At 46.5% G+C, this 25871-nt stretch overlaps 1 protein-coding gene across 1 annotated transcript in view; it reads left to right on the top strand.

Moving 5' to 3' along the window:
- The first annotated feature begins 2592 nt into the window (after nucleotides 1–2592).
- The window catches only part of LOC138246837 (complement C1r subcomponent-like), a 33314-nt gene continuing 10035 nt past the window's right edge, over nucleotides 2593–25871 (top strand). Inside the window, exons 1-2 of the mRNA XM_069201592.1 lie at nucleotides 2593–2656; nucleotides 17422–17496. Coding sequence (XP_069057693.1) covers nucleotides 2593–2656; nucleotides 17422–17496 — 139 coding nt within the window. The remainder of the gene's footprint in view (nucleotides 2657–17421; nucleotides 17497–25871) is intronic.

Here is a 25871-nt window from a genome sequence, read left to right as displayed (position 1 = left end):
TGGGCAGTGCAGTTGCCCTCCATTTGAGCCTCCCAGCACTGCCTTTCTGCTAGACTCTTCACTGCAGAAAGAGGACTTGTGATCAGAAAGGCAGCGCTCAACTCAGCACCGCTGTGGCAGACCACGACTAAGACTGCCATCATCCCACCAGGAACCAAGTTACTGGAGGTGGCAGCGGTTCCCTGATGGTCCGACCGCCAGAGTCATAATCTGGCAGTCGGATCACCAGGAGTGCGGCAGTCCAACCGCCACCTCAAGTCTTAAGATCTCAGACTCTTACTGAGGCCTTACATCTGAAAATCATTTTCAGGACTGAGGGGGATTGGCAAAGAAACACTGAGAGAGTAAGAACATAGATGAATCAGAACTGTGCATGTATCACTGAACAGTAGGGACATACACGACTGTGCAAGGATCACTGAGGGAGTAAGGACATAGATGACTCAGGACTGTGCAAGTATCACTGTGTGAGAAAGGGCATACTCAGACCTGTGCAAGTTTCACTTAGAGAGTAAGGACATAGATGGCTCAGGACTGTGCAAGTATCACTGACTGAAAGAGTAAGGACATAGCTAACTCAGGACGGTGCAAGTATCACTAAGGGAGCAAAGGACACAAATGGTTGAGGACTGTGCAAGTATCACTGAGAGAGTAAGGATACATGACACAGGACTGTGCAAGGATCACTGACAGAGTGAGGATATAGATGACTCAGACCTGTGCAAGTATCACTGACAGAGTAAGGACATAGATGACACAGACCAGTGCAAGTATTACTGAGGGAGTAAGGACAAACTGAGACCTATGCAAGTATCACTGAAAGAGTAAGGGCATAGATGGCTCAGGACTGTGCAAGTATTTCTGAGAGAGTAAGGACATAGATGACTCAGAACTGTGCAAGGATCACTGACTGAGAGAGTAAGGACATAGCTAATTCAGGCCTGCGAAAGTATCACTAAGGGAGTAAGGACATACTCAGATCTGTGCAAGTATCACTGAGAGTGTAAGGCTATAGATGGCTCAGGACTGTGCAAGGATCACTGAGAGAGTAACAACATAGATGTCTGAGGACTGTGAAAGTATCACTGTGAGTGTACGCACATACATGACACAGGACTGTGCAAGGATCACTGTGAGAGTAGGGACATAGATGACCGAGACTTGTGCAAGTCTCACTGCGAGAGAAAGGATATAGATGGCACAGGACTATGTAAGGATCACCGAAAGAGTAAGGACATAGATGGCTGAGGACTGTGCAAGGATCAGTGAGAGAGTAAGGACATCCATGACACAGGACTGTGCAAATATCACTGAGAGAGTAAGGAAATACAGGACACAGGACTGTGTAAGTATCACTCAGGAAGTAAGGACATACTCAAGCCTGCGCAAGTTTCACAGAGATAGTGAGGACATAGATGACTTATGACTGTGTAACTATCACTGATGGAGTAAGGACATACTGAAACCTGTGCAAATTTCACTGAGAGAGTAAGGACATAGTTGGCTCAGGACTGTGCAAGGATCACTGGGAGAGTAAGGACATACTTGACTCAGGACTGTGCAAGTATCACTGACAGAGTATGGACATACATGACTCAGGGCTGTGCAAGGATCATTTAGAGTGCGAGGACATAGATGACTCAAGACTGTGCAAGTATCACTGAGGGTGTAAGGACATACTCAGACCTGTGCAACTATCACTGAGAGAGTAGGACACAAATGGCTCATGACAGTGCAAGTATCACTGAGAGAGTAAAGACATACATGACTAAGGACTGAGCAAGTATCGCTCAGGTAGTAAGGACATACTAGGCCTGTGCAAGTTTCACTGCGAGAGTAAGGGCATATGTGACTAAGGATTGTGCAAGTATAACTGAGGGAGTAAGGACATACTCAGATCTGTACACGTATCACTGAAAGAGTAAGGGCATAGATAGCTCAGGACTGTGCAAGTATCACTGAGAGAGTAAGCACATAGATGATGCAGGACAGTGTAAGTGTCACTGATCATAAAAGGACATAGATGAATCAGGACTCTTCAAGTATCACTGAGAGAGTAAGGACATAGATGGCTCAGGACTGTGCAAGGATCACTGAGAGAGTAAGGGGATAGATGACTCAAGACTATGCAAGTACCACAGAAGGAGTAAGGACATACTCAGACCGGTGCAAATATCACTGAGAGAGTAAGGACATAGATTACTCAGGACTGTGCAGGTATCAGTGAGAGAGGAACAACATACATGACCCAGGATTGTGAAAGGATCATTGAGGGAGTAAGGCTATAGATGACTCAGGACTGTGCAAGTAGCACTTTGAGAGTAAGGACATAGGTGACCAAGGCTGTGCAAGTATCACTGAGGTAGTAAGGACCTACTCAGACCTGTGCAAGTTACACCGACAGAGTAAAGACATAGATGGCTCAGGACTGTGTAAGGATCACTGAGCGAGTAAGGGGATAGATGATTCAGGACTTCGCAAGTACCACTGAGGGAGTAAGGACATACTCAGACCTGTGCAAGTATCACTGAGAGAGTAAGGACATAGATGGCTCAGGACTGTGCAAGGATCACTGAGAGAGTAAGGACATAGATGTCTGACGACTGTGAGAGTAAGGACATACATGACACAGGACAGTGGAACGATCACTGTGAGAGTAAGTACATAGATGACTCAGACCTGTGCAAGTATCACTGAAAGAGTAAGGACATAGATGGCTGAGGACTGTGTAAATATCACTGAGAGAGTAAGAGCATATATGTCTGACGACTGTGCAAGTATCACTGTGAGAGTAAGGACATACATGACACAGGACTGTGCAACGAGCACTGTGAGAGTAAGGACATAGATGACTCAGACCTGTGCAAGTCTCACTGAGAGAGTAAGGATATAGGTAGCGCAGGTCTATGTAAGGATCACTGAAAGAGTAAGGACATAGATGGCTGAGGACTGTGCAAGTATCACAGAGAGAGAAAGGATATACATGACACAGGACTGTGCAAGGATCACTGAGACAGTAAGGACATAGATCACTCAGACCTCTGTAAGTATCACTGAGAGAGTAAGGACATAGATGACGCAAGACTGTGCAAGTATCACTGAGGGGGTAAGGACATACTCAGACCTGTGCTAGTATCTCTAAGAGAGTAAGGGCATAGATGGCTCAGGACTGTGCAAGTATCGCTAAGAGAGTAAAGACATACATGACTTAGGGCTGTGCAAGTATCACTCAGGAAGTAAGGACATACTCAGGCCTGTACAAGTTTCACTGAGAGACTAAGGGCATAGATTGCTCAGGACTGTGCAAGTATAATTGAGAGCGTAAAGACATATATGACTCAGGGCTGTGGAAGGATCACTGAGGGAGTAAGGACATACTCAGATCTGTGCAAGTATGACTGAGAGAGTAAGGGCATAGATGGCTCAGGACTGTGCAAGTGTCATTGAGAAAGTAAGGACATAAATGATGCAGGATAGTGCAAGTATCACTGATCATATAAGGACATAGATGACTCAGGACTGTGCAAGTATCACTGAGAGAGTAAGGACATAGATTACTCAGGACTGTGCAAGTATCTCTGAGAGAGGAAGAACATACATGACTCAGGATTGTGGAAGGATCACTGAGGGAGTACGGTTATAGATGACTCAGGACTGTGCAACTATCACTGAGGGAGTAAGGACATTCTCAGACCTGTTCAAGGATCACTGAGAGAGTAAGGACATAGATGACTCAGACCTGTGCAAGTAACACTGAGAGAGTAAGGACATAGTTGACTAAGGACTGTCCACGTATCACTGAGTGGGAAAGACCATACTCAGACCTGTGCAAGTATCGCTAAGAGAGTAAGGACATGGATGACTCAGGACTGTGCAAGTATCACTGAGAGAGGAAGGACATAGGTGTCTAAGGACTGTGCAAGGATCACTGAATAAGAGAGTAAGGACATATCTAACTCAGGACTGTGCAGGTGTCACTATGGGAGTAAAGACACAAATGTCTGAGGACTGTGCAAGTATCAATGAGAGAGTAAGGATACATGACACAGGACTGTGCAAGGATCACTGAGAAAGTAAGGACATAAATAACTCAGACCTGTGCAAGGATCACTGAATAAGAGAGTAAGGACATATCTAACTCAGGACTGTGCAGGTATCACTATGGGAGTAAAGACACAAATGTCTGAGGACTGTGCAAGTATCAATGAGAGAGTAAGGATACATGACACAGGACTGTGCAAGGATCACTGAGAAAGTAAGGACATAGATAACTCAGACCTGTGCAAGTATCACTGAGAGAGTAAGGACATAGATGACACAGACCTGTGAAAGTATCACTGAGATAGTAAAGACATAAATGACACAGGACTGTGCAAGTATCACTGAGGGAGTAAGGACAAACTGAAACATATGCAAGTATCGCTGAAAGAGTATGGGCATAGACGGCTCAGGACTGTGCAAGTATCACTGAGAGAGTGAGGAAATAGATGACTCAGAACTGTACAAGGATCACTGACAGAGAGAGTATCGACATAGCTAACTCAGGACTGTGCAAGTATCACTGAGGGAGTAAGGACATACTAAGATCTGTGCAAGTATCACTGAGAGAGTAAGGACATAGATGGCTCAGGACTGTGCACGGAGCATTGAGAGAGTAAGCACATAGATGTCTGAGGACTGAGCAAGTATCACTGTGCGAGTAAGCACATACATGACACAGGACTGTGCATGGATCACTGTCAGAGTAAGGACATAGATGACTCATACCTGTGCAAGTCTCACTGAGAGAGAGTAAGGATATAGATGGCTCAAGACTATGTAATGGTCACTGAAAGAGTAAGGACATAGATGGCCGAGGACTGTGCAAGGATCACTGAGAGAGTAAGAACATAGATGACTCAGGACTGTGCAAGGTTCACTGAGAGAGTCAGGACATAGATGACTCAGGACTGTGCAAGTATCACTGAGGGAGTAGGGGCATACTCAGACTTGTGAAAAAATATCCCTGAAAGAGTAAGGACATAGATGGCTCAGGGCTGTGCAAGGATCACTGGGAGAGTAAGGACATACATGACTTAGGACTGCACAAGTATCACTGAGAGAGTAAGGACATACATGACTCTGGAATGTGCAAGGATCACTGAGAGAGTAAGGACATAGATGACTCAAGACTGTGCAAGTATCACTGAGGGTGTAAGGAAATACTCAGACCTGTGCAAGTATCACTGCAAGAGTAAGGGCATAGATGGCTCAGGACTGTGCAAGTATCACTGAGAGACTAAAGGCATACATGACTCAGGACTGTGCAAGTATCAGTTAGGAAGTAAGGACGTACTCAGGCCTGTGCCAGTTTCACCAAGAAAGTAAGGGCATAGATGGCTCAGGACTGTGCAATATCACTCAGAGAGTAATGACATACATGATTAAGGACTGTGCAAGGATCACTGAGAGAGTAAGGAGATATCTAACTCAGGATTGTTCAAGTATCACTGAGGAATTAAGGACATACTCAGATCTGTGCAAGTATCACTGAGAGAGAAAGGGCATAGGTGGCTCAGGACTATGCAAGTATCACTTAGGGAGTAAGGAGATACTCAGACCTTTGCAAATATCACTGAGTGAGTAAGGACATAGATTACTCAGGACTGTGCAGGTATCATTGAGAGAAGAAGAACATACATGACTCAGGATTGTGGAAGGATCACTGAGGGAGTAAGGTTATAGATGAGTCAGGACTGTGCAAGTATCACTGAGAGAGTAAGGACATAGATGACTCAGGACTGTGCAAGTATCTCTGAGGGAGTAAGGACATATTCAGACCTGTGCAAGTTACACTGAGGTAGTAAGGACATAGATGGCTCAGGGCTGTGCAAGGATCACTGAGAGAGGAAGGGGATTGATGGCTCAGTACTTTGTAAGTACCACTGAGGGAGTAAGGACATTCTTAGACCTGTGCAAGTATCACTGAGAGTGTAAGGCCATATATGACTCAGTACTGTGCAAGGACCACTGAGAGAGTAAGGACATAGTCAGACCTTTGCCACTATCACTGAGAGAGTAAGGACATAGATGGCTCAGGACTGTGCAAGGATCACTAAGAGAGTAAGAACATAGATGACTCAGGACTGTGCACGTATCCCTGAGGGAGTAAGGACATACTCAGACCTGTGCAAGCTACTCTGAAAGAGTAAGAACATAGATTGCTCAGGACTGTGCAAGTATCACTGAGAGAGTAAGGACATGCATGACTCAGTACTGTGGAAATACACTGAGAGATTAAGAACATAGGTGACTCAAAACTGTGCAAGTATCAGTTGAGGGAGTATGGACATACTCAGATCCTGTGAAAATATCACTTTGAAAGAAAGAACATAGATGGAGCAGGACTGTGTAAGGATCACTGAGAGAGCAAGGACATAGATGACTCAGGACTGTGCTAGGATCACTGATCGTGAATGGACATGGATGACTCAGCATGTGCTAGTATCTCTGATGGAGTACGGGCATATATGACACAGGACTGCACATGTATCACTGAGAGAGAAAGTACATAGATGACACAGGACTGCACAAGTATCACCACACAGCTGCTGTGAGAACCTCTGATAGGCTCATATGCTCCTGACAGGTATTTTAGACCAGCTGCCTCTTCATTTGTTGTTCTGTGAATGCAGATGTAGCACTTCATCATTTGTTTTGGTTTCAGACACTATCTGCAGTCTCTTACATTAGTAGCCAGTGGCCTTTTTATCTGCAGTGGAGGTAGAACACTGTGCACACAAAGAAAAGTGCAAGCCTTATTTAGGGCCCATGTTGAAATGCGGAAGGTTTCAGTTTGGCAGTAATAAAGTTGTGAATTGTTTTAGTACGTTATTAGCTGTGCGGCCGGTTCATTTCAGGTATCCTCTGTAGCATAATTGTACAGTGGATGTTTTGAACTATAGTGTGGCTCTCAAACCTTCACAATACTTTATTGTAATGCCTAGTTTTCAGCTATGTTATCCTGCCTACTGGTCATTTCTAATATTAGTTTGAGCTACCCATGCATATATTTGGTATTTGGAAATACATTTCCACTATGGTGGTGGATAGTCATTTAGGCAACCATCTTGCTCAACATCTTCGAGAACCCCATAGCCTACTGGATTGTTTTTTTTTGTCCTCATTTATCATCATAATCTAACTCAAGAGAGGGGGAAGCCCTTCAAAAGCAGGGAGGCCACTTCCCACTCTATACCACTCTCCAGCGGGAGAGTTCTGTCTCGGGATAGAGCTGAGTTTATAAACGTGAGCTGCTGTGAGACCACAGAGAGAGCCCTAAGAGTCAGTAAGCAGTATAATGATAGGACAAAGCCATAGCTACTAACAAATGCCCGTTACCACATTGAAATCTATCCAGCCAACCTCTCAAAGGGGCCCAGAATTTCTGCACCCTCGTTCTCCTCTTAATATCCATATTTAAATTATCGAGAAGTGACTCTCTCCATTCCTGAATTATCGGGGGGCAAGGGCTTACCCATTTCTTACAGATTTCTCATCTGGCCAGCAAAATCATATAAAGAGTAATTTCGCAGCGTCCCTCTTAGTTGTCAACAGGTTCTGATTTTGCAATAACCCACAAACCACTAGGGAGGGGGTTACCTGACAAGCCGTAGAGAAAACTTCCTCTATTACCTCCTCCACCTTCTTCCAGAAACAGGTAATCTGGGGGCACCTCAAAAACATATGCAGGTCATCTTCCGTTCGGCAGCCCGCATTTCTTACACACCATTGTAGTTCCATGCCTGATCTTAGATAACTTAGCCAGAGTCCAGTAGGCCCTATAGATAGAAAACAGACGATTCCTTCTTAAAGATGCAGACTGAACTGTGTCATATAGAAGAGTGTTATATGCTTGCCATTGGTCTCTTATCCATTGTCCTGGCAAGTCAGCTACCCAAGTCTCCCCCGGAAGGGTGAGCTCTCCATCCACAACCTCTACCATCAGCCAGTATAATTTTGTAACCTACTTTCTTGGGGGGGACTTAGCTGTAAAAATTCCTCCAGGTCATTCGAGACCCCTACCCTCTCTTCTACATGTTGTAGCCAGTTAGTTATTTGAAGGTATTTAAACCTTGAGAGGTTGCCCCCCATTTCCTCACTGAGGGACACAAAAGTGATTCCCCACTCTTAAGTAAGCACCCCAATCCAAAAAAGCTGCCTCTCTCAACGGGAGAGCTAACTTATCTCTTATCCATTCAGGGGAGCCTGGAGAATTCCAGACAGGCACATTCTTACTATAGTATGGTAACTTAGTGGCTTTCCTCATGCTCCACCAGATTTTTACCAAGTCCGAGAGCATCTTAAATTTTATTTTTGGGAAAAAATTATCTCAGCTTGTAATTATCCAAAAACTTATCCAAAAATCCTTCCTGGGCTACATTGTTTATTTTCATCATTGCTTCAAAAATTTGACCTTTTCAGACTCCCTAGGCTCCTTCATTAACTCCCTTGAATTATTCAGAAAGAAGGCCCTCGCATAATACTGTATATCTGGTAGGGCCTCCCCGCCCTTTTCTCGCCTTCATCTCAACTTCTTCCACGCAATGCGGACCCTCTTTGAGGCCCAAATGAAGCTGCTAATTTCTCCTTGAAGTTTACCCAACCATTTTTTTTATAAAGCATAAAGGAATCGCATTAAAAATAAATAGGAATTTAGGCAGAATCACCATTTTGACCAAGTTAATTCGTCTTATCATAGTAAGATGGAGACTAACCCATTTCTCCATCAACTGGGTGGATTCTTTCGAAAACTTCTTTAAATTAGTTTCAGCAATTCTGCTCACATCCTGAGTTTTGGTGATCCCTAAATATTTCACCTCTTTCTTAACAGAGATCCCTTCTGCCCGGATATTCCATGCCATAACGTCAGATTTTTCGCTATTAACTGCAGACCCACTAATTCTCCCAAACTCCTTTGTGATTCTTCCAGTACTGTCAATGCTTTACCCACGTCTGCTGTGTAAACTAACAAGCCATCCGCATATATGGAAATCTTTTTACTCCAGTTCCCACACTGAAACAGGAGTATCCTCTGGTCATTACTAAGCTTACACGCCTGGGGCTTAATATAGATATTAAAGAGTAACGGGGACAAGGGGCAACCTTGCCTTGTTCCTCTTCTGCAACACCCCAAGAAAATTTCTACCCAATTTTAAAAACTCCCAGACCACCTTTAAGTAAACCCAATTAACACTATCAAATGCTTTAGTAGCGTCCACCTTTATTACCGCCATCAGATCCTGTAGCAAATAAATTAATTGGGCCAACCAAAGTGTGCGTCAGCTCCTGCATCAATCTGCCCTTCATAAAGCCCTTTTGATCTATATGAATGAGCTTACCTAGACCCCTGCTTAATCTGTTTGCCATGATCTTTGCAAACATTTTGTAGTCGATATTTAATAAGAAGATTGGTCTATATAAGTTACATGATCTTGGGTCTTTCCCTGGCTTCAAAATCACTGTAATACTTGCTTCTTCCCAGGATGGAGGCATCATACTTCTACCTTCTAAGATGTCATTGCACAGCCCCACAAAGAAGTTATTAACACTACTTCCCAGGGCCTTATATACTTCCAATGGGAGACAGTCTGGGCCTGGAGCCTTCCCTGCTTTTCAAACCTGATCCCATATCACCAACCCAACCTGCTCGTTAAGGCCGCTACACTCTTCCTCACTCAAGGAGCTCAGGCCTAACCCTTCTAGCCAAGTCTTTACGTCTCCTAGAGGTAACTCTAGACCCTCTGCATATAATTCTGAAAAAAAGACTTGGAATACTCGTAACTCTACCACCCTGTTCCTTTCTCTGTTAGCTTTTAATTTCCATGCCAACAATTTGCCACAATTCTCACCATACTCGAAATGGGCCAGCATGTTTGCCTCACATCTATTCTTAATCCTATTCTCAATCACAGCATTCAATTCAGACTGAAGCCTTCGATCTATCCTGCACAACCAATTCACTTCTTCTTCCTTAATACCGACATGTGTTAATTTTTCCTCTGTTTGTTGTATCTGTTTCCCTAAATAATCAATCTCTTCATTATCCAATTGTGATAAGGGTGAGCTCTCTTCAGAGAAGAAAGAGGTGAGAGCACATCGTAATAGCTTGAATAGGCTAAAAGTCACTCCCTCATTAAGAATATATTTTAGGGTGCTACCTAGGAGTCAAGTAGACGAACAGGTCCTCTTAGACCAAGCTGGGCAACGTGTTGCTGGTATAGAAATGTCTTCTGCCGGAGACGGTGAGAGTGCCGGGGAGCTCTGTACAACCCTCATGGGAGGTACTTCGAATAGATTCTTACCTCTGGCGGATAAGGAAAGGATGGAGGGGAATGAGGAAATCCCTGAGTGCTAGCGGGGAAGTGGACTCCAAACAATAATTCCCTGGAATTTACAGAGGAGGAATTAGCAGAGCTGGAGGGATCTCAAGAGCAAGAGGAAGCACCCCTGTCAGGCGAGCCCCTGGTTTCAGATGGTTCAGAGGAAAACCAGCATCAGAGAGAGGCAGATAGTCCTCTAAGTCTATCCATCTAAAGAAATGTTGATACATTTGGCGCTGGAAATTAAGGAGGGGTTTGAAACATCAGGTTCCAACCAACAGGAGATTAGAGGCTTATGCGAGACTCTGGGGGAAAAAAAACTATGATTTGGCAGACAGGACGGCTGTACTTGAAGAGGAAATAGGTGGCTTAAAGGTGGCTGTGAAGGAAAATAAGGAAGTTATCCAAAGTTTGAGAGCTGGAGATGAAAATGTTAGGAGCAAGTTGGAGATGTTGGAGTATCATCAAAGAAGGAACAATTTGAGGTTTCTAAAAGTTCCAGAAGGGGTAGAGGGTAGTGACTTGAAAGGCTTTGTGGTCCGTCTGATTAAACAAGGGTTACAGTTAGAGGAAGAAGAGGTTGTCATCATGAAGGATACAAAAAGAGTACACCAAGACCCCTTTAAAAAATCAGCAAATAGAGAGACTCTGAAGAAAATTCTGGTCTATTTCCTCACATACACAATGAAAGAAAAAATATTGATAGCAGCATTGAAAAAGAAAGTACTTAAGGCAGAAGGTGTTTCCTTTGAAATCAGGTCAGATCATTGAAGCACAACTTTAAGTAGGCAATGGGAGGTTGGCAAAAGAATTGACGCTCTCCTGAGATTAGGTGCTACAGCCCAGTTAAAATTTCCAGCCCTATTGAGAGTGATGGTGAACAATAAAATGTACAACTTTAAAGAGGCAAGAGAGTCGCCCTCTATATTTGGTCTTCCCCCCCAAATTTGCTCAGTTAAACATTTTTTCCTTGTTTGCAGATAGTTTTATATTCCCAGCAGGCCCCCCCCTGAGGCGTTATGCCTTGGAGAAGTAGTTTGGGGAGTTCTCCCAGAGTGGATTGGGGGGAAGGGAGAGGTAGAGAGGGGCAGGGAGGGGAACGGGGCACAGGGTGGGGAGCATGTGATAAAAAAAGGAAAACAAATTGTCCCCACAGTGATGATCGTTAGGGTAAGCTTAAGGGGAATAACAATTCTTCCACTAACAGGGGGTGGGCGATTGGGGCAAAAAGAATTGTGGTTGCTAACTTGGAATGTGAATGGTTTACTGGTGGTAAATAAACAAAGGAAGTTGCTGCAATACTTGAAAGATGTTAGAGCATATGTAGTAGTGTTGCAAGAGACCCATCTCTCTAAAAAGGAGAGTTTTGAGCTGTTTAGGTCATGTAGATGGGTGCAATAGATAATATGCTCAGGTCAGGTGGGAAGCAGCAAGGGGGGTGCGGTTCTCATCTTAATATCTCCCTTCAGGAGGAAGCAGTAGATAGGGCTGGAAGGCGGGTCATAGGAAAACTGGTTGCACTTAATAAGGCATTTACGCTGGTGAGTTATTATGGGCTCAATAAGAATGATATTGCGCCATTAGTGGAATTATTTCAGCACTTATTGCTTACGTCAGATCCTATTATTTGGATGGGGGATTTTTATGGGACATTAAATTATGATCTAGATAGGTCATCAGGGAGTAGATCTAAAATTAATGGGAAGACGAGTCGCCAGGTCCTGTTTATTATGTCCCAGTTGGGATGGGATTATATGGTATATGAAGAGAAAGGATCGGATTAACTCGGGGGTATACTTTAAACAACAAAAGAAACAGACATCAATCTAGGACTGATTACATTCTAATGGACAGGAACTTGGCATGAAGTGTGAAAGAGATAACTCATATGGGAGTTCATTTATCCGATCATTCTGCCATCTGGGGGAATATTGGTTTAACAGGGTATGGGGATCGCGGTAGGTGGACGCTTGATAGGACTTTGCTGTTAGATCACGGGGCTGTAGTAGAATTACAAGCTGAGGTAAAGGACTTCTTCACTCTCAATGTTGGTTCTACTTCTCAGGTGATAGTATGGGATGCCTTTAAGGCATTTTTATGTGGGAGGCTTAAGAATGGCCTCATTCAAGAGGTGATTGTATAACGAAGAGCCTACTGGCTTGTAAAAAAAAGTAGGACAATGGTTTAAAATGCACACACAGTTCTGGAAATTGGCCTCCCATTTAACTGGGTTGTGATAACAAAATTACTGGTATTGCCCATGTATGAAACAAGTGATTTCTCTTTGATACCCATTTTATTGCTGTTTGTTCTTGGCCTGACACAATTCAGCATCTGCAATTCTCAGATCAAAGACACAATGCAGTGTATCCTCAAATGTAAAGCACTTCCTCGCTTGAAAATCTGCATCAATTTCACTTGTGTCACTTCGTTTATGACATATATAGTGACGATGAGTCCAAAAGGGAGGGTGAAAGGCTTCAGGAATAGGACTAGGATTGTAACAAACACTATTGACAGATGGACTGAAACTAAGGCTCATATTTATACTTTTTGACGCAAAACTGCATAAATGCAGTTTTGCATCAAAACGTTTACTGCCGGCTTGAGCCAATCCTGAGTGCAAGCCGGGCGCCATATTTATGGAATGACGCAAGCCTCAGCAGTAAGGATTGGCTAGCATCAAAAGAAAAGACACTAGATGGGGGGGGGAACGGGAGGGGGAAATGGCATTAGGGCACCAGAAATTACGCTAGGCTGGTTAACGCAAATATATGTGTGGCGTTAACCAGCTGAGCATCTTTTCTTGACTCAATAGCACCTAGAAATGACTCCTGTCTTAGTAAAGAGAGGAGTTATGCTCACCACCCCAATGGCCAAGCCCAGGGGACCATTGGATCCTAGTGCCATTGGACCCTAGTGCCATGTGGCACAGACAAAAGAAAATTGTATACGTACCTATACTTACCCAGGATGGGATCCCACATCATCTGGTGTCCCTTTGGTGTTAGTGGGGGTTTTGCTGGGGTATGGGGTGGGCATCTGTGGGTCCATTCCATAGTGCTTAGCCATGGATATGGGTCCACAGCTACCCTGACACCTGGTCTGACCCAGGCGTTAAATAATGGTGCTAAGCAGGCTTAGTGGCATTATTTAGGTCCGCCTCCCACCTGTGTGCCATTTTTGCATGGGGTGATAAATTCTCATTGACGCAAGGTGGGTCCAATATTTTGACACTAGTTGTGTCTAGCGTCAAAATATAAATATGGAGTTAAGTTTGTGCTGTTTCATTGTCAAAATAAATGATGCTAAAATCGCACAGAGTATAAACATGCCCCTCAGACCCTGAGTTCTCCTCATGTAAGCACTCCTCAAACCCAAGCCTATCCCAATTTTACTATATTGGGAGACCTGCAGTCATTCCTTGACTCGGTTCAGGGCAAGGGTCAAGAAGACGTTTCAGAAGACGTTTCAGATGCTTCATTGGAAGCTTCCACCTTCTTGTCAATTTTCAGTGTTTCGTACACACAATAAGCTTGTAAAATGGCCAGTGAAGAAAGACACTGAAAGGAATGCAGGAATGCCGGCCCTTTTTGGCTACATCTCATTTAAAGGATACAGATTTTTAATGACCGCTTGATGATAAAGGTAGAAAGGAAATTCATTTTGAAGTATCTTCACAGGGCATGTTCACACTATAGGGGTCTTTATGAGTGAGGCGGTCTATAGTCCGCTACACTCGCGGTGGCGGTCTAGACTGCCGAATTAAAACCCTAGCGGGCTTGCCAGCTCCACCAGGATCTTTAATCCCGGCTGTGGTGAAGATCCTAATCCGCAAGGGCAGCGCTGCAAGCTGCGCTGCCCTGCGGATTATGACCTCATTCTCTGCCAGCCTTTTTCATGGTGGTAACACCGCCATGAAAAGGCTGGTGGAGAAAAGGTGCAGGGGGCCACAGGGGGTCCCCACACTGCCCATGCACTTTGCAAGGGCAGTGCAGGGCCCCCTGCCCAGCACCATGGTAATGTTCACTGTCTGCTTTGCAGACAGTGGACATTGAGAAGGTGCTGGTGAAAACTGCAGGGTACAGCATTGCCGCCGGCTCGATTAGGAGCCGGAGACAATGTAGTAGCTTGGGAAATTCTTAATGGGGATGGCGGAGGGGTAGCCTGTGTGATGGCAACCTCACTATCGGAAGTTCGGGGGACGGTGAAAGCCGTCTGCTGAACTCGTAATGAACCCCTATATCTAGTGATCTCTATAGAGAAGAATAAAACTTACTCACCCCACATTTTAATCAGGTTGAGTATTTCATATGCTCTTAGGGATTTTTTATGCCAAATGATAATAATACCTCAAATTATTGAGAAATTACCAAATTCTCTTCAAATCCAACCCAGGAACTGTTTGTAATGGGTCTTTTAATCTCCCCAAACTCCTAAGAAATACGAAACGGGAATTCAGTTCTGAGAGCACCTCCCCCTTTTGCTCCTTGGGAGAGTGGCCTTATTTAAAATTGTTGTGCCACGCTTCTTACATGTAATGCAACACTTTCCTTACCACATTCCAACCACGTGATATCAGGACCTGGAGCCCACCATTAGATGTTGCCGCTTGGCACTCTAAATCAACCTCTGATGTGGGCCTGGGCCTGGAGTATATTTGGTTGTCATTTTGGGCTTTGCAATTGCTGGTGATTAATGACGATTAAATGGAACTTTCCCTGCTGGGCCTAGACAATGTCCGCCATTTGCTCTACGGGGGGAGGGGTTCTCCCCCGTTTTCTCCTGGAGCCTGGCACTGAAATGATTGGGGTTGGAACAATGACTCACACAGCAGACCCCGGCGTCTCACCCAGGTGTCACGCCTTGGGGGCTTTAAAAAATGGGATAGGACTAGTATTACTTACCTTGGCGATGTGTTGAGTGGAAGGTCTATTATAACATTCTATGACTTGCAGGCACAGTTCTCACTTTCCACCAGACAGTTTCACAAGTATTTAGCTGTGGAACGCACTATACTCATATCAGGAGAAACTTCACAGTCTTCCTGAATAAAACCGGCTCAAGGCCAACCTGCTTTTGGGCCCCCTAGGCAAAGGTGGGATTTCACAAATATACAAATCATTGGTTTTTAATTCCCCCAACAAGTTTGATATCCTTAAACAAAAGTGGGAAGCATGGGTGAGACCCTTGAATGAGGCAGATTAGAGGAAAGCTCTTATGCCGCCCTCCCCAGATACTAACCATCTCTTCCAGCCTGAGGCTTATCCAGCTCCATTATTTCCAGCCCAGATACCTTGCTCCGACGCTCCTCTGGAAGGAGGGCAAAAGAGCACAGTAGTGGTTAGCTATAGGTGAGGTGTTGACAGAGGTGCTGGAGTGGCCAGTGGAACTTTCCTCTAAAGTGGGACTACCAGGAATCTTTGGAGAACTTGGAGGACCCAGAGGAGAGCGCACATTTGAGGGCATGGGCACATTGCATGCTAAGCAAGATATAGCACGTCATTGGAGCACCACTTGCCTCCCTGCCCAAGGAGTGGGACTGTCACTTGGCAACGGATTGGTGTTCTACACTAGAGAAGCTCATTTACCGGGCAAGGGGTGCCCGCATTAGCATTCCAGAATATGGGGTTGGTGGAAGACTTAGGGCCTGATTCAGATCTTGGCAGACAAGATACTCTGTCACAACGGTGATGGATATGTCGTCCACCAAAATGTAAATCCCATTATATCCTATGGGATTTAGATTTTGGCAGGTGAGAAATTTGTCACCGTTGTGACAGAGTAACTTGTCCGTCTATATCTAAATCAGGCCCTTGCTCTGGACTAATCAACGCTGTTGTTACTGGGTGAGGGAGCGTTCCTCGTATTGAAGTATTCATATTAGAGACCTTAGGTCGGAACCGGGAAGGGGTGCGCTTGTCTGTATTATTGTTATTACCAAATGATAATAAAATTTGGTCATAAAAAAGTCTGAAAACTGACCTGAGGTTTTTACCCCCAAAGCACATGGGTAGGTTGTCACCTCTTGCATCTTACCTAACCTTGCTTATTTCAATATGCTGTATGTGGGTCTTCTATAGAGTGCCCAGTCTCAACTACAATGGGTTAAAAAATACGCTGTTTGAATGGTACTGAGGCCTGAGGAAAGCAATCACATTGCTGCAGCTTGGGAAAGCTTGCACGGAATCACTTTAAAAAAAGAGGATTACATTTAGGTTTACAAGATGACTTGCATAGAGTCTTTTACGACATGGAATCCTCCCAACTATCGGTTTAGCCTCTGCAAGTACAGTGGGACAAGGAGCTGACCCTCTCAAAGCACTTTACTCTTTTTGAATTCCAGAATCCAAGGATCAAGGACTGGACATAGCTTGCTTCCTGTCTCTAGCCATAAGCTTTGTAATGCATTGCCAGAAGCCTGAAGGGTAGCCTACCTCATTCTAATTTTAGGAACACTCTCAGAACTTTCCTCTTCTGCTAAATGAGAATGAAGGTGATCTCATTTTTAGTAACAACCCAGTTTACTAGTTGAATACGTAGTCCTTCTTCTTCTTCTTCTGCTTCTTCCTTTTCTTCTTCTACTTCATCTTCTTCTGCTTCTGCATCTGCTTCATCTGTTTCTTCTTCTTCTTCTGCTTCTGGTTCTTTTTCTTCTAATGTACATTGACTAGCAGAAGATTGTTCATTCCCCTGTCTGCAAAAGTTCCTTAATCCACAGTAAACCACAGATACCTGAGAGCCAAAACATAGATAGATGCTTACTAAATCACTAAGGATATGAGCTAATGCGGAGAAACGTCACTGGACACACAGACAACTATTCACTGGTAAGAGTACAGTCTCTGACTTTTGGGAGCAGACAGTTGTGCACTGCACCACAGGAAGGATTGGATGAGTTGGAAGAGAAAGGCTCATAAAAGTTCATATTGTGGAGAATTTCACTTTCAGAATATCATTTGGTTAGGTGCTAAAATCAGAGTGTGCTCAGAAATATATCTGTGCATCTACAGAATATTTAACATTCATCTATCCTACTGTCCTCCTCTACTTTCCACAGGCCAATATACCTGCACCTCAGAGCGTCTCTGGAAGGACATCCATGGCTCAGAGGACATCCCGCAGTGTTTACCAGGTGAGTGTTGACTTTAATGAGTGAATATTAGTTAACACTGAGTATGAGGAGCTGTGAAAGGCATTGTCCATCTATGCACCCAGGATCTGGAATGACATCCTTGCAGCCATTAGGATCCATTCCTTTTACTATGTACAGTGCTCCAGTATCTTTTGGCTATGTTTCTGCTCCACAAAAACCACATCCATGTATACATATGGGCATACAAACATATATCATACCAAGGTAACCGAGGCTGTCCATCCATGCACCCTGGATCTGAAAACAAAGACCTATATCCATCAGGAATGCTCCAACTCTGCTGCAGTTCAAGAAAGAGCTGAAGACACACATCTCTGAAGAACTTTATATCACAATGAAGTAACAGTCGGAGTCTGCTCTCAGAACCCACCTTCTCCTTACAAACTCATTGGCTGGATTCTTGACTTTGACCCTGTTCAGCAATCCCCAGCCTTTTGGCTATGTTTGCACTATACAGATACTGGATACATACATAAATAAATAAATCAAAAGGACTTTAGCTCCAGGGGGCATGCGCCACATTCTTCAGAACCCTCCCTGTCATTTGTCAACTCTACAGTGAAAGGAGGGGTGACAATAACTGAATTTATGAAGAGCCAGAAGAGGCAAGGGCAGAATTGAGTTATTGGCTGCCAAGCGAAATAAGAGGTCAAGCAGGCTTCATTGTAATGCAGATTGTAATTACTTGAATGGGTTGTGTAGGAATGTATGAAACGAGACATAGCGAAAGAGGCAAAGAAAGAGAAAAAGAGTAAAATAGAGAGGGAGAGACAGCGACAAAAAGAAAAGAAGCAGAAGCTATGCCAAGTGAATTTGTGCCTTTCACAAGGAAAGAAAGTCCTCCTAACCTCCTCAACCCCTGTTTCTGCTGAAAAAAATCAGATATTCATTTTAAGAAAGGGAAAGCCACAATAAATGTGTCAAACCCTTGCAGTCAACTTGCTTTGTAGTCTTGCACCTTCAGATCCCTAATTCCTGCTGCAAGGGGAGTACTTAGGCAAAAGGTATATAGAGGCATTAGGGTCTTGCGTGTTGGCTGTCTTTGCCTTAAAATGAACACAATAGTTGATATCTCAACAATAAATATACTCAACTGCAAGGTTTGCTTTCACTTGTTTATCTACCAGGAGTTAATGTTGGCTTCCTCTCTAGAACTTGGCTGTGGCTCAGCCAATCACAGCAAGCTTTAAGCAGTTCTCCGCCGGTCTATGCTGCGACTTCTCAAACTCTGTACAAGTTACAAGTGCATCTATGCTATGCTTGTCCTAGGCACATAGGTGCAGAAAACCAGCTGCTGATAAGGTAAGAGATGACACAGGTGAAGTATAAGTTAGCGGGTGAAAGGTATCAAAAACAATGTTGCCTTTTTTATGTGTTTATGTTACTAAATCGTATTTGGTAGGCACATGGCCCTACATTAGGGGTAACCAGGGTTAGCAGTTGCTCCCGTGGGCTGGATCTTTATTTCTGGCTGTTTACTCACTACTTTCTTTCTTAGGGGTCAAGAGACAGGGGAAGAAAAAGGAAGGCAAACAGGGTTCCCAGACCATGTCTAATATTTATAAAATGTGCATGCTGGCTGTCCTCTCTCCCCACACCAGCAAAAAAGAGAACTGAAGCACTAAGGGTGGGACAAGGAGTGGACCCTTTGATCTTATAAATGGTTAAAAGGTCACTTCCACCATCTCTTGTATTCAGGTGAATCAACTTCCTCAGCAAAACCTCCTCACAGCAACTTTTCTGAATTGTGAGCCCCTTATTATATCTGAAGGCTTTAGATTCTAAGTTGGTCAGCATTCGAGTGCACTGTGATTGAGTGACTACAGCCTTTCTTGAGAAAATAGGGAGCATTAAGGGCACCATTGAGGCAATTAATACATTTAATGATGCTTCCTATTTTCCTAGGTCAGCCCTAGAAAGAAAACAGGCCCACATCCACAAAATATGATCTAACACCTCACCCTTAAATTAAAAAGGTCCCCTATAACTATGGGTCAATTGATGCCTTTACTCAGACATTTGAACCCACCACTCTGACATCTGGCAGTGCTCATTGCAGGTTAATTCACTCTTTCTATCATCTTTTCGCTGCCCGCTTATTTATCAATCAAACTCATCTTTGACACAGGGAATCATCCCAGATCCACCGAAACAAGCTATGTCTACACTTTGTCTAAAAAAACAACATATTTGGATCAGGACTATGTAGTAATACATAGACCTATTGCAGGTCTTTCAACAAAACACAGTGAGCCACTGGAAAATAATTTTACCCAAAGCTTTAAAGACCTCAGCTAACATTAATGCATTAGACAAACATCAGTCAAGAGTTCACTCCTGTTTTGGTGCTGAGGCTGTTATTATCAGTGGTCCAGGAGAGAGAGAGAGAGGGACGCACAATTAGTCATTGTTCTGAAAAAGCCAAATGGATAACCGAGTTTAGCAACTCACTCAATTACTACAAGTGACAACCTACTTATCAGAAACTGAAACATGATAGCATCCATGGTGTAACAAAGGCCCCGCAGCCCCTAAAGTGCTCCTTCCGCACACAGCTTCAGCGGCCACCTCAGCACAGTACACTGTGCATAGGCGACAGGCCCCTGACTGGGTCAAGGAAGGAGGGGCCCCTTACATGCACTTTGAAAGGGGGCACCTTAAGTTTGGTTACACCATAGGGTAGCATTGAAACTAATATCTTAAATGGATATAACAGAAGTCATAGGTGGTCATTACAACCCTGGCGGACGGTGTGAAAGCTGCGGTAATACTGCAAACAGGCCGGCGGACAAAAAAAGGGAATTACGACCCTGGCGGAAACAGACAGGCGGAAGACAATGTACCGCCCACACTATCTCAACACACCAATACGCCACCTTTTCCAGGGCGGATTAACCGTGAATAAAAAAACGGCGGGAATAGCTGCTGCAATGGGAAAACGCTCACCTTAACACATCCCACTAGGAACGAGGACCCCATGGAGCCCGAACTACAAATCTTACCTGCCCTTGTATTCCTGCTCATCTACGACCAACAGCGACGTTGGCGCAGAAGATACCGGGGAGTACTGCACCTACGACACGGGGGAGGGTGGAGGCAAAAGTTAGGGGGACACCCACCAAACACCCCCACCCCCACCCTCGCATTAGACAACATACACGCCAATGCAGTCACAAAAATCACAGTAACAACCCACAATCCCGCCGGAAGAATGCAAAGACAAAGCGAATTGCGGTCAAACTTTGTATTGTGAAAATATACTACTCATAAAAAAATATACTGATATATATCACGAAATCTGTCATAATTAAATATACAATACAAGAAGTAGTGCAGATATGTACACAACAATGTCCGTGCACCAACAGTCCAAAAATGCATGGGCAACGCCCATAATAGATACCTGACCAAAATTCGAGAGAACACTGCCGGGGCATCAGATAGAAACAGTGCAGGCACCTCAGGGGGAAAGGAAGGGGGGGCACCTTAGCCACATGAATGCGAAGCCAGATCCACGACGGGGCTCCATGCCCATGTATGCCATCCTGGGGCGTGCAAAGCCACAGTCTCACAAGTCTCTACAGTGGGTGGGTTGCCCACTGTACCATCCTGGGGAGTGCAAAGCCACAGTCTCTCAAGTCTTTACAGTGGGTGGCTTGCCCACTGTACCATCCCGGGGAGTGCAAAGCCACAGTCTCTCAAGTCTTTACAGTGGGTGGCTTGCCCACTGTTCAATCCTTTGGAGTGCAAAGCCACAGTCCCTCAAGTCTCTACAGTGGGTGGCTTGCCCACTGTACCATCCTGGGGAGTGCAAAGCCACAGTCTCTCAAGTCTTTACAGTGGGTGGCATGCCCACTGTACCATCCTGGGGAGTGCAAAGCCACAGTCTCTCAAGTCTTTACAGTGGGTGGCTTGCCCACTGTTCAATCCTGGGGAGTGCAAAGCCACAGTCTCTCAAGTCTCTACAGTGGGTGGCTTGCCCACTGTACCATCCTGGGGAGTGCAAAGCCACAGTCGCTCAAGTCTCTACAGTGGGTGGCTTGCCCACTGTTCAATCCTGGGGAGTGCAAAACTACAGTCTCTCAAGTCTCTACAGTGGGTGGCTTGCCCACTGTACCATCCTGGGGAGTGCAAAGACACATTTTTGCAAGTAGATGCAGTTCTCTACTGGTACTGGGTAGGACTGGTGCCCAGACTGGATGAGTCTCCCCGTAAAAGTACATGTCCTGTCACTGTCCCAGCTGCACATGGGAGAACGATGCCTGATGTGGCGGCCTATTCATACCCACACGGTGTCTGCCCTGTTCAGCGGTCTTCACCATGGCAGTCTTTGCCCTGTTCAGCGGTCTTCACCATGGCGGTCTTTGCCCTGTTCAGCGGTCTTCACCATGGCAGTCTTTGCCCTGTTCAGCGGTCTTCACCATGGCGGTCTTTGCTCTGTTCAGCGGTCTTCACCATGGCAGTCTTTGGCCTGTTCAGCGGTGCTTTGCCATGGCGGTCTTTGCTCTGTTCAGCGGTCTTCACCATGGCAGTCTTTGCTCTGTTCAGCGGTCTTCACCATGGCAGTCTTTGGCCTGTTCAGCGGTGCTTTGCCATGGCGGTCTTTGCCCTGTTCAGTGGTCTTCACCATGGCGGTCTTTGCTCTGTTCAGTGGTCTTCACCATGGCAGACTTGCTCTGTTCAGCGGTCTTCACCATGGCAGTCTTTGGCCTGTTCAGCTGTGCTTTGCCATGGCGGTTCTGGTACGGACATTGGTGTGTGGCATGACGAACTCCACACTGGACATTGGTGTGTGGCATGACGAACTCCACACTGGACATTGGTGTGTGGCATGACGAACTCCACACTGGCCATTGGTGTGTGGCATGACGAACTCCACACTGGACATTGGTGTGTGGCTTGACGTTCCATCATTGCCCACCAGGGCTGTGGGATCCTGGACCCTCCTAGGCTGTGACTCCGGCGGTGGCGGTGGTCTCTGGACCAGTAACGATACTTGAGCCCTCCTGGGCTGTGACTCCAGCGGTGGTGGTGGTCTCCTGACCAGTAACGATACTTGGGCCCTCCTGGGCTGTGACTCCGGCGGTGGTCTCCTGACCAGTAACGATACTTGAGCCCTCCTGGGCTGTGACTCCGGAGGTGGTCTCCTGACCAGTAACGATACTTGGGCCCTCCTGGGCTGTGACTCCGGCGGTGGTCTCCTGACCAGTAACGATATGTGAGCCCTCCTGGGCTGTGACTCCGGCGGTGGTGGTGGTCTCCTGACCAGTAACGATACTTGGGCCCTTCTGGGCTGTGACTCCGGCGGTGGTCTCCTGACCAGTAATGATACTTGAGCCCTCCGGGGCTGTGACTCCGGCGGTGGCGGTGGTCTCCTGACCAGTAACGATACTTGGGCCCTCCTGGGCTGTGACTCCAGCGGTGGTCTCCTGACCAGTAACGATACTTGAGCCCTCCTGGGCTGTGACTCCGGTGGTGGCGGTGGTCTCCTGACCAGTAATGATACTTGGGCCCTCCTGGGCTGTGCCTCCGGCGGTGGTCTCCTGACCAGTAACGATACTTGAGCCCTCCTGGGCTGTGACTCTGGCGGTGGTCTCCGGACCAGTAACAATACTTGGGCCCTCCTGGGCTGTGACTCTGGCGGTGGTCTCTGGACCAGTAACGACGGTGCTGGCAGTTGTGTCAGGACTGCCGGAAATGATGGCGCACTTCTCCGCCGTGACACTCACAACAGGTTGGGGAGACTTCCTCGGAACCTTCCCCACCTTCTTTGGAGTTACAGCTGACTCACCAATCGCCATGGATCCCATTTCTCTTTTTGTCCCACCAGGAGTCTTGACACGGTCCCGTCGTCCACTCTCCAATTTCAGAGCCTTTACAGTGGGTGGGCTGACAGTGCCTTGGCTCCGGGTCCTACTGCCTGCCCTGGTGGACGGGGCACTCCAAAAACCTGGAACACGCACCACTGGTACTGGAGGCTTTTTGGCTGAGGCGCTACGACTGGACTGATGAATTGGAGGGGGGGCAAAAAGGTCAATTTGACATAAGGACAGTTTCTGACGGACACTGGGATGGGTAGCTGTAGGAGGTCTGGGAGTGGAGGAAGAGGAGGTGGTTGTAGGAGGTGTCACTTTAGCTGTTTTGGGTGCAGGTACAGGAGGCTGTCGTATGGTGGATGGATGTTGGGTGAGTGATTGGCGGCATTTGTGTACTTTGGGAGGGGGCGTCACAGACACACTGGGAGAGGACACAGGGGACGTGTAAATGGCAGTGGAGGTGGTGAGTGCAGGTGAGCGGCTTGTGGTGCTGGGTGTCCTGGTGCGAGTCCTAGTGCCTGTAGATGTGGTGCATGCAGGTGTGTGTAGACGACACTGGGAGGGAGGAGGGAGAAGAGGAGGAGGGCGACACAGTGGAGGCAGTGGATGTTGCTGTCTCTGTATGGGTCTGATGTTTGTGTGAGTGCCTGTGGTGTGTGTGATGCCTATGTTTGCTTGAGCTACTTTTGGGTGTTGACTTGTTGGAGGGGGGAGGCTGGACACAGGGAAAATGGCTGCCATCAGTGCTGAGGCCAGAGATTGCAGGGTTCGCTGAAGGACAGCCTGACCAGAATGAATGCCTTCCAGGAATGCATTACCGTGTTTCAACTCTCGTTCTACACCTTGGATGGCATTCACAATGGTAGACTGCCCAACAATGAGTGACCTGAGGAGGTCAATGGCCTCCTCCTTGAGGGCAGCAGAGGTGACAGGGGCAGGGCCTGAGGTGCCTGGGGCGAAGGTGATGCCCACCCTCCTGGGTGAGCGGGCACGGGGCGAACGCTGAGGGGCTGCTTGGTGGGCGGTGCTGGTAGGGGAGGTGGCGGCTGTACCTGTAGAACTGGGGCGCACAGATGGTGCCGCCACCACAGGGGAGCTCCCATCGGCGGACGAGTCCGTGTCGCTGGTTGGTGATCCGGTAGCCGACGTGAAGCTCCCCTCGCCCTCCGTCCCACTTCCTTGGAGATGGCACGCCAAATGTCCCTCTTCTGGTGGGCGCTGACCTACATGACATGCACAAGGAAAGAGGAACAGTCATTACCTACTGCATCGTCAATGTGAGTGGCCCCCTCCCAACTCTGGCCATGTGGCGCATTCATCCCCATGCATTTCAGTTCTTAGAACTCTGCCCCCTTCCCTCTCCCACCCAGCCCTGTCCACCCAGGCCTAGCCCATCCAACGTGCTCCCTGTGTAGTCACCTGTTGGTCTGGAGGACCGTAGAGTAGCATGTACTGGGGGAGGACCCCATCCACAATTTTCTCCAACTCCTGTGCAGTGAAGGCAGGGGCCCTTTCCCCAGACGCAGCAGCCATCGTCGCTTCTAGACCGAGGTCACAGCAGCACTGGCAGTGTAGGTCCTCTCCTGTCGAAGGTCAGGTATCTAGTGATTAAAGAGATAGAAAATGGCGGTGACGTCCGCGGCGGTGACGTCCGCGGCGGTGCGCATCATCACCGGCGGCGCACCTGTTCATTGGCTCCTGGGACCCATAGGGTCCACAGTTAACCAATGCAGCATTGCGCCGCGGTCTACGACCACCTACCGCGACGGTGTCCAACGCCAGCACAGTTACCCCACAATTCCATTGTCCCAGTTTGGAGGTCAGGCAGCCGCCATTTCAGGGGCCCACATGGCTTCATTTACTACTGCGTCACACATACCGAGGCCTACACTCAAAACATATCCCGGAAGGCTTAATTGTCTGTTGTAGTCTTGTGTGTGACTGTGGGTACATACCTGGAGGAATGGTGACTGTTTCTTCGCTGTTGTCCTTCTTAGGCACCGTCAGTTGGAACATATGGGAAGATGGCGGAATCCGCCGGTGTACCGACCGCTGGTGGACCTGTTGACAATGGAAGAGAGACATTTGATTGTGACCTACCGGTTTGACAGTGCCACAATCCAGCAACTATGTACCCAGTTGGAGCCAGACCTGATGTCACCAATCCGCCATCCGACTGGAATCCCCCCTCTAGTGCAGGTGCTGTCAGTGCTCCATTTCCTTGCAAGTGGGTCTTTTCAGACAACAGGGGCCATGGCATCAGGGATGTCCCAACCTATGTTTTCCAACGTGTTGTCCAGAGTGTTGTCTGCCCTGCTGAAACACGTAAGGAGATACCTCATTTTCCCTGAGGTGGAGGATTTGCCTACAGTGAAAGGTGACTTATATGCCCTTGGACATATCCCCAACGTCATAGGTGCCATTGATGGGACCCATGTATCTCTGGTCCCCCCCTGCAGGAGTGAACAGGTGTACAGGAACAGGAAGAGTTATCATTCGATGAATGTCCAGATGGTCTGTTTGGCAGACCAGTACATC

Source organism: Pleurodeles waltl, chromosome 7 (genome assembly GCF_031143425.1).
Source record: "Pleurodeles waltl isolate 20211129_DDA chromosome 7, aPleWal1.hap1.20221129, whole genome shotgun sequence".
Taxonomy (NCBI): Eukaryota; Metazoa; Chordata; class Amphibia; order Caudata; family Salamandridae; genus Pleurodeles; species Pleurodeles waltl.
Note: the sequence above shows the minus strand (reverse complement) of the source record. Positions and strands in the feature narration are given on the sequence as shown.